The sequence below is a fragment of the Arachis hypogaea genome, chromosome 8, assembly GCF_003086295.3.
Source record: "Arachis hypogaea cultivar Tifrunner chromosome 8, arahy.Tifrunner.gnm2.J5K5, whole genome shotgun sequence".
In the NCBI taxonomy this organism is placed as follows: domain Eukaryota; kingdom Viridiplantae; phylum Streptophyta; class Magnoliopsida; order Fabales; family Fabaceae; genus Arachis; species Arachis hypogaea.
The window spans coordinates 26110105-26121367 of NC_092043.1; the positions used below are offsets into that span (position 1 = coordinate 26110105).

General features: G+C 33.8%; 3 protein-coding genes and 1 non-coding gene across 20 annotated transcripts; 3 read left to right on the top strand and 1 right to left on the bottom strand.

Moving 5' to 3' along the window:
- Positions 1 to 2143: 2143 nt before the first annotated feature.
- On the top strand, positions 2144 to 2225 carry TRNAS-GCU (transfer RNA serine (anticodon GCU)). Its single transcript has one exon. It is a non-coding gene; the product is annotated as a tRNA-Ser (tRNA).
- Positions 2226 to 4525: 2300 nt separating this feature from the next.
- LOC112706604 (calmodulin-like protein 3) lies at positions 4526 to 5861 on the top strand. Its single transcript, XM_025757987.3, has one exon. It carries the CDS (start codon positions 4730 to 4732, stop codon positions 5375 to 5377), a length of 648 nt encoding a protein of 215 aa, XP_025613772.1. The 5' UTR covers positions 4526 to 4729; the 3' UTR covers positions 5378 to 5861.
- A 483-nt stretch (positions 5862 to 6344) lies between these two features.
- Positions 6345 to 8639, bottom strand: LOC112706603 (protein FAR1-RELATED SEQUENCE 5). Of its 17 annotated transcripts, none has more exons than XM_072201652.1 (5): positions 8500 to 8639; positions 8178 to 8383; positions 7769 to 7856; positions 6868 to 7482; positions 6345 to 6746 (listed from the first exon to the last, which is right to left on the bottom strand). In XM_072201652.1, the coding sequence occupies exons 4-5, from the start codon at positions 7312 to 7314 to the stop codon at positions 6537 to 6539; spliced, it is 657 nt and encodes a 218-aa protein (XP_072057753.1). In that variant the 5' UTR covers positions 7315 to 7482; positions 7769 to 7856; positions 8178 to 8383; positions 8500 to 8639; the 3' UTR covers positions 6345 to 6536. The 17 variants fall into 17 exon arrangements, with proteins under 17 accessions (XP_072057753.1, XP_072057761.1, XP_072057752.1 ...); XM_072201660.1 differs by having other exon boundaries at positions 6877 to 7453; positions 7769 to 8081; XM_072201651.1 differs by having other exon boundaries at positions 6868 to 7453; positions 7769 to 8081.
- On the top strand, positions 8506 to 11001 carry LOC112706605 (uncharacterized). The gene is made up of 2 exons (XM_025757988.3): positions 8506 to 8926; positions 10601 to 11001. Exons 1-2 carry the CDS (start codon positions 8511 to 8513, stop codon positions 10602 to 10604), a joined length of 420 nt encoding a protein of 139 aa, XP_025613773.1. The 5' UTR covers positions 8506 to 8510; the 3' UTR covers positions 10605 to 11001.
- The last annotated feature ends 262 nt before the right edge of the window (positions 11002 to 11263 follow it).

Below are 11263 nucleotides of genomic sequence, written 5' to 3' on the forward strand. Positions count from 1 at the left end.
CAAACTTTCTATATAAATCAATGCAGTCAATAAATAAATAAACAAATTAGGATGTGTTGAGGGTTGGTTAATAACTTACTACTAGATTATAGGAAATAGAAAAGTGGCTTCTAGGTTCTTCTCTTCAATGGTCAATGCTCAGTCCTAAGCCTAGTCCCTAGTGACTGGTGAGTAGTGAGATATGGTACTTAAACCTTGTGACTTTCACGTGCTAATCCCCAATATCACGTGCACCTTTGTCACTATTAATTATAACCACAAAGAAAGTAACAAATATCATTATATGACTAATTGTTTTGGGCCTCTATATAAGCATGAATTAAAATAGTCCCCCCTATACCCTACCCTTTCTGCCTAGAGCCCACAAACCTATTACTTTCAAGGTCAAGAACAATGCAACTTGAATAATTGATTATGATGCCACAGAGGCACAGGCACACACAAATATGATGATTGATAACTCTAGCTTGTTAAAGAAGAATGATCACTTCTAAATGTATAAGGATAGAAAGTTTCATGATCAATGTAATCATTTATGTGAATTTTTATGTAAAATGTTAATGCAAGAGAAAGAATTAAATTGAACCAACATAAGTTACTTTATCAGCCAAACAAAATCCAAATGAAAGCAAAGCTAGGATAGGTGTTGCCACAAGAGTTAACATAAATTCAATGATAAATAATCAATCATCATAGAAAATGTCTTAAATCTTACTTCAAATTATATCACTTCTAAATAGACTGAATTTATATGATCAGATGTAGGTGTAATTATGGTTCATATGTACCTAGTCACCTAGAAGAAATCTTATTCTTCCACTTCTACTCATTAATTAATTTCTTTAAATCATTGATACACTGAATGCTGCAATGAAATTCAATAAACAAAATGATTGGACTTCTTTAAGTGGTTCATCCAATGGAAGCATCCTAAAAGAAGCATAGTTGTATCAAGGAATCCATGAAAGTGATGCATTCTATTATAACAACTTGCAACTTCTGAAATTTGCAGATTAATTGAACCAATACAGCAAGAAGTACTTAGCTGATGTTGAGCTGCCAATAAAACAACATAGTGACTTGATAAATGGAGTATCAATTGCATCTGAATTATAGATGCTGCATAGAGTTGATGAATCACATATCAAAGGACTGCAACTTCAAGTTTAAAGAAGATTTGGCCAGTCCATTATGATAATCAATTAGTCCAGAACTTGGATTCCATAAAAAGGCATTTTTTCTTGTGTAAAACACTCTCTCAAACTATACCAAAAAAAAAAAGAACACTCTCGAAACAAGATTATCTTCTATAAACATTTCAACTTAAATGATTTATCATCTAATTAAATCTATATGATATTATAATGGAATTTGTCGCATAAGACCAGCTTGAAAGTGAGAATCAGTGGCGCAATCAAGATATTGGCTAAGTTGCTTATTGCAAAGCAAATATCGGATCTGGTATTGGTGAGATAAATTAATGACATATTAGTCTTCGATATGGTGTGAGATCAATTAAGGAAGTTCCTGAAATAGTCAATTGAGTAGAAGACAGTTTGGAATCAACTAGACCAAATTCTTTAAGCAAGTCCAAAATGAATTTGCATTGGTAAAGGGAAATTTCAGCATTGCTTCTTGCAACAGCACTAACAACCACTAACAAATTAAAAAATGAAAAAATCAACCAATGATGGAATATTTAGTATCCATTTGTCATCAACCTGGTGTGCATAAATGTTTGGTAGCAGGTGTAATGTAAGTGGAAGGTAAGCAATTTACTGTCCATATTATCCCAGTCAATTAATATGTGCATACATCTACTCCTAAATTGCATGACATGTTAAGGCAAATATACAAGGTAAACAATAATGTTTATGCATGACATGTTCCAATCACAGAAATTGAAGTTCTTTCAATATGCCAAACACTTTCCTTTCTACATTTCCAAGTGCCTTCAATTTCAATACAACAGAATTATGTCAAAACTCAAAACCCAAAAGATAGAATAAAGCATTTTGTTTCAAAGCGCGTGGGCCTTAAGGAAAAATCCATAAACAATCTTTGGACCTTGTGAGCCCAACTTTTCTTTATTTTATTTCTGAATGTATCCAATAATTAAACTTGAAGTGAATAATACCAGGTTGTCGCTTTGGCCGAGTGGTTAAGGCGTGTGCCTGCTAAGTACATGGGGTTTCCCCGCGAGAGTTCGAATCTCTCAGGCGACGATCATTTTGTTTTGCTTTTTCAACTCTTTGCTACAGCCTACAAGGACCAAAGACTTCTTCAGATAGAAAAGTCAACAATCATACTTTGTCCCACTTTTTGATCATTTTCACTGTAACTCAAGGCTGCCACAAAAACTCTTAACAAATGAGCACTTTTCATAGTTATATATTTGATAGTTGGTACATTATACATATATTTTCAATCTCATTATGCATGCAACTAAAATACATTATGCATTTTCTTTATAATAATGTCTTTTTATACACTGATAATGATAATAATAGACTCTTAAACACAATAAAAGATTCTGCATGCACGTGTATTAACTATTAACCATCATGGGATACACATATACAGTTACACATACAGAACTGGCAACTCACCATGACATATAAACATAATGTTATGTTCCCTGGACGCGTCTCTTATTATAATTTAACGGTTAGAGAGACCAAAAAAGAAAATATTTAAATTTATTTTATTTAATATTTATTAATTTTATTTAAATTATTTTTGGTTTTTTTTGTTATTATATTTTTTTGATAATTTAATTACCTTATTACAACTTACAAAATGCCCATTATTGTCTCTTACATCTGAAACAACCACCTTCTTGTCAAATTAATTAATATCATGAATAATTTACTTCCACCAACTCCTCCTTAATTAAGAAATTACTCTGCAGAATAGTAGTCTATGTAATGTTCTCTTTTGAATGAGACAAAATGACAGTTTTTAATTAAGTATATATTTATAGTTAAAAATGATCCATTTTTAATATCAAATACCTAATCAAGAAGGCTTCAAACATTCAGTGAACTAAAATACAATTTCTTAAGTTGAATGTTTAAAAGAAAATACCAGTTCAAAGGACTTGTGGTAACTTACTAACTTATTGTAATAATTGGACCGAAAAAATGTCAATGAATAAGGAAATAAAAGTAGATGACGTATGGAAGTTTTTTCATAGTGAAGTTTGACTCCTTAAAGTTGACTCAGTTATTGGAAATTAGCTAGATTATTTATGATGTTCACGAATCATATATACTCTCCTATTCATTCTTTAATATAATTTCAACTTACACCAGCTGAAAGTGCTATAGTATTTTTAATAAGTTCCTAAGGATATATAAGGATATACATACACAAGTTTATCAAATCTTCTTTTTACTAATACGTTAGAACTTAGAAGTAACTAATTTGATAATTAATTTTTAGTGTGTATATAATATTTTTGTTATTTATATTGTATAAGCCTAAATTTAACACATTATATCTAAATATATTTAAAAAAATGTTACACTAAATCTGTAAATCAAATAATAATAGTTAACAAAATTTTTTTCTATTAGATATTAGAAGAGACAACATAAGAATGGGAAGAAGTTATTGTGATTGAAGAGACAAACAAGTGAACAACATAAGAGTGATGCCACGTGGAAGAAGGCAAGCAGAGCAATTAAGCAAACGGCCGTTGATGAAATCCAACCGTTTATCACAATGACAGTGAAAGGAAGAGTGAGTAGCATGAACACATCAAACAATTAAACATTATTAATCCATACTATAATGTCGTTGCCGGCTTTTACTTTTTGGCGGGCTCCATTCTCCAACGTCTCTCTCTTATTTCAGATCCGTCATCAACGCCCTCACTCCCTTTCTTTTATTTAATGGGTTTAATTACCGGAAAATTCAGTTAGTTAATTTTATGTAAATTAATAGATAAAAATATTAAATAAATTAATAGATTTAATTAAATTGTATTAATTTTTATTTATTTAATAAAATAATTAAATTTAAATTTTTATTTATTTAATGTGCTTTTAAAGACATAATAAAGTTATTAATTAAAAATCTTTATAAAAAATGATATAAATTTTATAAGAATATATAAAAATGTTTTATTAATCATAAGAAATATACAAGTAAACCCTTCGTAAACTAAAATCAACCACACTACGCCAGACACTATGGACTTAATTAATTGTATAAACTAATAGTGTCTACCATAACCATATTACATTATTCGAGTGTTGGATTAGATCATTGGTTAGTTAATTAAACAATAAATATAATAAGGATTGGTCCAATTGAGACGAAAATGTTAATTAAAAGCATAACGCAAGATAGATCAATCAATTATTTAACATGAACGCGTCTTTGAACAACCAAGTCCTAACATATATATAGCAATAATAATGATAATTGATTATTAATTAATAATTAACCATCCAAATACGCGTTTAAAGTTAAAGCAGTACGATGCCTTCAAAGTCACCACACAGCTTAAAAGCTTCACCAACCGCACTGCAATGAAACCAAACCAAACCAACAAAAAGAAAAAGAAAACATAGTAAAAACCATACAAGAGAGTATCTAGCTACTTATTACTTGACTTGAAACCTTTTTTCTTAACCTTTCAAACTTTTTTTCCTTATTTAGTTTCCTTCACAGCATAGCAAAACAGAACGAAAAACAAAGCAATAAGAACCAGAGATATATAATGCCAGCTATTTTGCTTCTATACAACATTCTAAATTCATTCCTTATTTCTCTCATTCCAAAGAAGCTAAGACCCTTCTTTCCCTTCTCTTGGTTCCCCCACCAAACAAACAACACTTCTTCTTCTTCTTCTTCCTCCTCTTCATCACCAAGAAGGGCCAGCAGGGCCATTATCATCACCAAGACAAGAATAATGGACCCAAATGAGCTCAGGCGAGTCTTCCAGATGTTCGACCGGAATGGAGACGGGAGAATCTCCAGGAGCGAGTTGACAGTCTCCCTGGAGAATCTCGGGATCTTCATTCCGGACAAGGAACTAGCTCAGATGATCGACAAGATTGATGCCAATGGGGATGGATTTGTGGATGTTGAAGAGTTTGGGGAGCTGTACGAGTCTATAATGGTGGAACGTGGTGATGAGGAGGAAGACATGAAGGAAGCTTTCAACGTGTTTGACCAGAATGGAGATGGGTTCATCAGCGTGGAGGAGTTGAGGGCGGTCTTGTCTTCCTTGGGGCTCAAGCAAGGTAGAACCGATGAAGATTGCAAGAAGATGATAATGAAGGTGGACGCTGATGGTGATGGCATGGTTAACTATGGAGAATTCAAGCAAATGATGAAGGGTGGTGGATTCAGTGCTCTCAGTTAATCATCTTTCATCAACATTATTGCACGTATACAGATATGTGAGAGTCATAAAAAGGAAGAAACAAAAAAGGGGTGGCGGTTTTTGATCGGTTTAAGGTTAATGTATGCTATGATTCCCACGTTGTAAATAAGTTAAGTGTTCGTGGATTATCATAGGAGGATGCAGATCATCACCACCACCAACATGAACTTGTTGAAGCTTCTTGTTGCTGTTGTTTTGTTGTTGTTGTTGGTGTTTCTTCTTTTTTGTTCTTTTTTTGCCAATCCCAGAATGTTGGGTGGTTAGCACTTAGAACTTGACATGCCACATTGATGGACATACTAATGATTTCTTACTTTCTTTTTTTCTAAGGAGGGAAAGGGAACGGTGGGCTACTGCTATTGTGACAGTGTGTTTTCTTTCTTTCATTTTTAGGGGCAGAAGGCCTGATTCTGTTTTAACTTGTAATACTCTTGTTTGGTGATTTCAGTTGAATTTGCTCATATTCCTACCCTGTTCCATTTATTTTTTGCTTTTCTTAATTATTTATATAAGTGCCCCGCATATGTGAAAGAAAAAGAGATTGATGCGGGGTTAATTGGTTACATTACCTAATTCAACAACCAAAAATAACAATGGAATATTAGCAACAATTTGAAATGTGGACCATGTTTTGTTATGAATATTGAAATTCCTGGGTCTGCCAGAGACTAGAGTCCCATGTGACTGTTCTGAGTTTTATGGGCTACTGTTCTCAGTTCTAAAGCTTTTCAGCATGAATAATAACAAGATAATTAAACCATAGTCGAGTAGTTAGCTTACTTGTTATTGTCTTAGTTTTCGAATCCTGCCATATGAATGCAGCAACCTATTGGCCAGTGACCAACCTTTCAATAGAGTTCAGATCTACGGCAGACTTGTTAGGTTGGAGAATACAGTAAAAACAGAAAAAAAAAAAAAAAAAAAAAGAATAAAAATAACAAGATAATTGAAACAAGTGGCTACTGTTCTAATATGCTGCTTGAAGTTCAAATTGAATGTTACACAACCCCAAGCTAAATACTGTCTAGAATCTAAATGTTAACAGCATTATGTTAGAAACCTTCAAATGGCAAATAGGCTTACAAGCTCAACCTGCGTGTATGAGTATTGTCGAACATGCTATAAATGACACAAATTATCAGATATCTGAATCTGCTTTTTCCTCCTCAATCTCTCTTATACTTCGGACTATATCTGCAACTTTTTCAGACATGTGTTCTGTGTGCTTTTCCAAATAGTTCAGGATATTATTTAACTGTTCTTCATATGCAGCGCAACGTCGTTTGTATTTTTGCCTTTCGTTGTACAACTCAAGCGATAGTTCACGGATCCTCTTATCTTTCTCATCCTGTGACAGATACATTGAATCCATCAATAAAAGTTTGAGGTAGTAAAACAAAGCAGGCATGAGACTGTGACTTGTTTCCTACAAGGCAGGAACACAGATATCTACCGAGAGACATGCATACCTCACTCACCAAGTGCTTCCCAGATCCTCGCCATGGAACTTTACTAGGACTCATTAGCTTATGAGTATGCTCCTTAACAAATTTTGTGACAACCCACTTCCCTCCATCCCGCAAAGCCAACCTTATCATGGCCTGACAGCCTTCTCGGGTGGCTGGTGGAGGAGGAAGCACTCTGTCTTTTCTGTGCACATACTTTTTTGCACGAAAGCCTTCTTTTGAGCAGACAAAATCTTGACCAATAACCTGGTTATTTACTCGTGAACGACGGTTATGGTGTATTCGTACTGTAAATCCTATCCGCCTACCGTAGGCAATGTATAGTTCTCTGGCCTCTTCTCTTGAATTGAACTCCATGCCTATGAATGGTTCTAAAGCTTCTCCATCTGCTGAAATATCTGCTACAGATTGTTCAATAAACTTCTCCTCTTCACCTGCACAAAGTTCCATGTCTTTGGGAATCCATCTTCCACTTTACCAAGTCTTCTGCTAATTTCTACTTGTATATCAAGGTCACTATCATCTGAATCAAATCCCTGGCCAGATTGGTGATCCATCACCCTCCAGTGGTAGAAATGATTGAGTTATCCTTCACAGTTCAGAACACATGAGGAAAATCTGATACATTGATAAAAGCAGTAATTATAAACAACTCAAACATGTGGCAATAAATTTTCTCATTCTTCTCTTCATTATTTTATATTCTTGTTCTTCTTGTTTGGAACATATACCAACAAGTATTGATAACTAAAGTTCATCCAACAAAAAAAAAGTAAAATAATTCTTCCATTTCCAGTGAGTAATACATAGGCTGGACAGGGATATCAACCATCATAGGAGTCCAACATTATTGGCTGAAAAAGGAAACAATGCATAAAAATGAGATAAAGTATCATTGTAGTACCAACTAAGATCACAATAATGCTGAACCAAGTAGCATGACTTCCCCAAAGCGAGAGCACACTAGCAGGTAAAATCAAAGCTCCAAAAACCTAGACAATAAAATAATTGAGAAGATGAAGCAACAGGATACAGTGGCAACGAAATTTAAGAATATACTATTATTATTATTGATTGAACTTCAGACTTTTGAGCAATAGTTTAATTTTTGAAAAAGTAAGAAGAAGAAGAAGAAGAAGAAAGAGAATGGTTAAGCTTAAGAACTATGCATCTGCACTTCAAATTCCAAAACCTAAGCAAAACAGTGATGATCAACCCTGCAACAACAAAAATTGCAAGTAAACTCAATGTAATCCTCATCTAGTTATATCATATTGCATTACAAATTCAAAGTGAATAATTAATTCACCCACACGATGATGAAAATCGAGAAGTTGAATCGCGTCGGGTTTATAAGCTTTCGGATTCCCCCTTCTTTCTTTAGCTGAAATTCGAAACGAGGGTTCGTTCCTCCGACAAGAACACCTTTCACTTTGTTGTACGGACACACCCCCGGTGGGGCAAAGCTACGGTGCGATGCACTGCACTGCAGGTCCTTACGGTCAAACTTGTCTTTTCACTAAAACGGCAGTCAATTTGACCAATAGTTATTGGGCTTAATTGGGCCGGCCCAATAAAGTTACCCAAAAATGCTAAGACATAATAAAGAAAATAGCATTATAGGAGGATCCATACGTGAGTGTGAGATGGCGAGTACGTACGGTAACAACCACCGCCACCTGCTGCAGCTGGTGCTGTCGTGCCGGAACATCACGGCGCAGGTGAAAAACACCTCCACCTCTTCCATCATAGCCATGGCTTCTTCTTCCGAGCAGGAATTCGTGGCTCGTTACCGCGCGAACCTCAACCGCTACCCGAGATCGCATCGTTTCTGGGACGGCAAGGTGGCTTCCCGCGTTGGCGAGAAGCTAGGGCTCCGCCTCCGAGAAATCGGCGTCACTGGCGTCCAAATCGATCCCTGTGAGGAGTACTCACGCCCCGTCCATTATCGGATCATGGTTTCTCCCTTGTTCGATTCAATCAAACGCGCCGGCGTCGAGGTCTCCGGCGTTGACCAATTCAGCCAGGTGCCTCCTCCTCCTCCTTCCTCCTGCGTGGACCGGTGAGTTTCAATTTTCGAGCGTGATGATTGAGGAATTAATATTTTTTTCTTGTTCCCCAATATTTCTTCGAATTGAATTAAAATCTGAGTCCAAGTTGTTGTTGTTGTTGTTATCATTTCAAATTGATTCCGAAAACATGCCTTGTGTAGTGAGAATAAAAGTTGTGCCCGTTCAAGTGGCGATATTTTTTTTGGACTATATTTATTATAGCTTAGTTGTAAAAGAGTTGATGAGTATTTAAACAGCATTGCATTTCAATTTTCAATGGTAACTTAATTTAAACAGTTCTCACAATTTTACCAAGCAAGGGTGTTATTAATTACTAATTTGCAATGCTAATATGACAAATTAGTTCGATTACATGTATAGTCTCCCTGCTAAATCATAGCAGTGGCGATTACGATCGGTTTGCTAGCCATGTTCTTATATCTTCTTAAATCTTTCACAAGATATTATATAACATAATATTAAATTTAATCTAAAAAAAAACAGTTAAATCTTTTTTTTTATTTTTTTTTTTTTTTTTTTTTTTTTTTTTTTTTAATCTTTCACAAGAGTATATACACAGAATAATAGTAATCAGGCAGTAGAGGATAATACAGGTAAGTGTAGTGCAGTTACATAGAGTTCAAGTCACACGCATTCTGTTTTCCTAATTCTGTATTCTGTTATAACAGAATCACTAGGCAGACTAGTTAGTTGCTTTCTTCTTCTTTATATAGCTAAATGTATACAATGACCTTCACTGAGTTAGTTCAATACACATACACATTACAGTTACTATTCTCTATAATACAAACTCTATTAATAAAGGAGTTTATGCAATTTACCTCCATGTTCAGTGTATCATTGAGCATTGGGGCCTAATTTGCCAATAACTTAACTAATCTGTGATTCTGCACGTGGGAACCAGAACCACTGCCTCTGTTGTCGGTCACCCATGTTCTAATAAAATCATTAATCAATATCCACCTCCTAACTCCCATCTAATTATATCTAAACAACTACCTAAGTGTTTTCATGATTAGTAATCACTCGTCCATTATCAATCACCCATCAATCTTATCATTATGGTATCACTTCGTCAACTCGAATTGATAACCAAATCGCTATTATTATTTCTTAAGAAGGGTCAACACCTAATAATTGTCACAAATAATATTACATGACTAATAAAATGTATTATTTTTGTTAATATTTAGTCAATTTTAAATACTAAAAATTAAATTTTAAATTAATTCTAAATTTTAAATATTAAATTTTAATGATATAAAAATAAGGTGTTAACTCAATAATTAATATTGATAAAATGTGTTGGCCTCTTAACATTTTTTACCACCAATTGAGTATTTATTCATAGTATCATTGAAATATGAGATATCCAATCAAGTTTTTTTTTTTTTTTTTTTTTTTAAATTGTACTAAAAAATATTATTATTTATATTTTATAGGAAGATAATAATTAAAAATCATTAAACCATTTGGTATGTTTGTTTAAATTACTTAACATAATACATATATATATATATATTTTAATTATCATCTTCATATAAAATATTCGTCTCTATATGAGTGTGTTTATGGAGGCGCAGTATCTCCTTTCAACTAGGTTTTTTTCTATTACTATTATTATTTTAAATGGTTGGTGATTCAATTTTGTTGACAATTAACAGGTAGGGTTACCAAGTAATATAACAATGTCTAGTTGTCTATTGACAATGGGTCATACACAAACCAGTCATGGACAATGTACTATCACTGGTATGAGGTGTTGATCTGAAACCGATAAGGTAAGAATGGGCCTAAATGTCACAATCCAAAGTGCTTCCACATTCTCGCTTGGATGGTGGTATTGATGGTACCTGCAAGAAACTCCAAATCCTCAAGTTAGTAAGAGTTTTAACAGGTTATGTATAAGTTGAATGAAAAAAATAGCTAGTGTGAGTATTTGTAGAGTATAGAGTAGGACTTAGCCATCTTTTAGAAATAATTTCAGATGATAATAGGAGGTTATTATCCTCGCAATGCAAAAAGTTACTCCATCTTGGTTGGAAGAATTGACTTGCTTTTCAAATCAGGTCAGTTATCAAGTTAAGGGATCCGAATTTAGACGATCTAACTGGTCTAGACTCAGTCAAGGGGGGCAAGGCATCGTATAATCAACATAAAGTCACAAAAAAAACCAATTCACTCAAAAAATTTTGATCATCTAAAATGGAGAAGTTGGTAAAATGATAAATAAAGTTAATTACTATTGATTTTGTAACTTATATGAAATATATGTCCCACTATCTTAATTTAAAGATAATTAATTTTTCACTTTATTATTTTACTAA

Bases quoted from the DNA above. Each gene is read 5' to 3' on its own strand.
- LOC112706604 (XM_025757987.3), top strand. From the start codon at position 4,730: ATGCCAGCTATTTTGCTTCTATACAACATTCTAAATTCATTCCTTATT.
- LOC112706603 (XM_072201652.1), bottom strand. From the start codon at position 7,314: ATGGAACTTTGTGCAGGTGAAGAGGAGAAGTTTATTGAACAATCTGTA. The intron at 6,747-6,867 runs GTATGCATGTCT...TATCTGTCACAG, and splicing joins GGAAGCACTTGGTGAGTGAG to GATGAGAAAGATAAGAGGAT.
- LOC112706605 (XM_025757988.3), top strand. From the start codon at position 8,511: ATGGCGAGTACGTACGGTAACAACCACCGCCACCTGCTGCAGCTGGTG.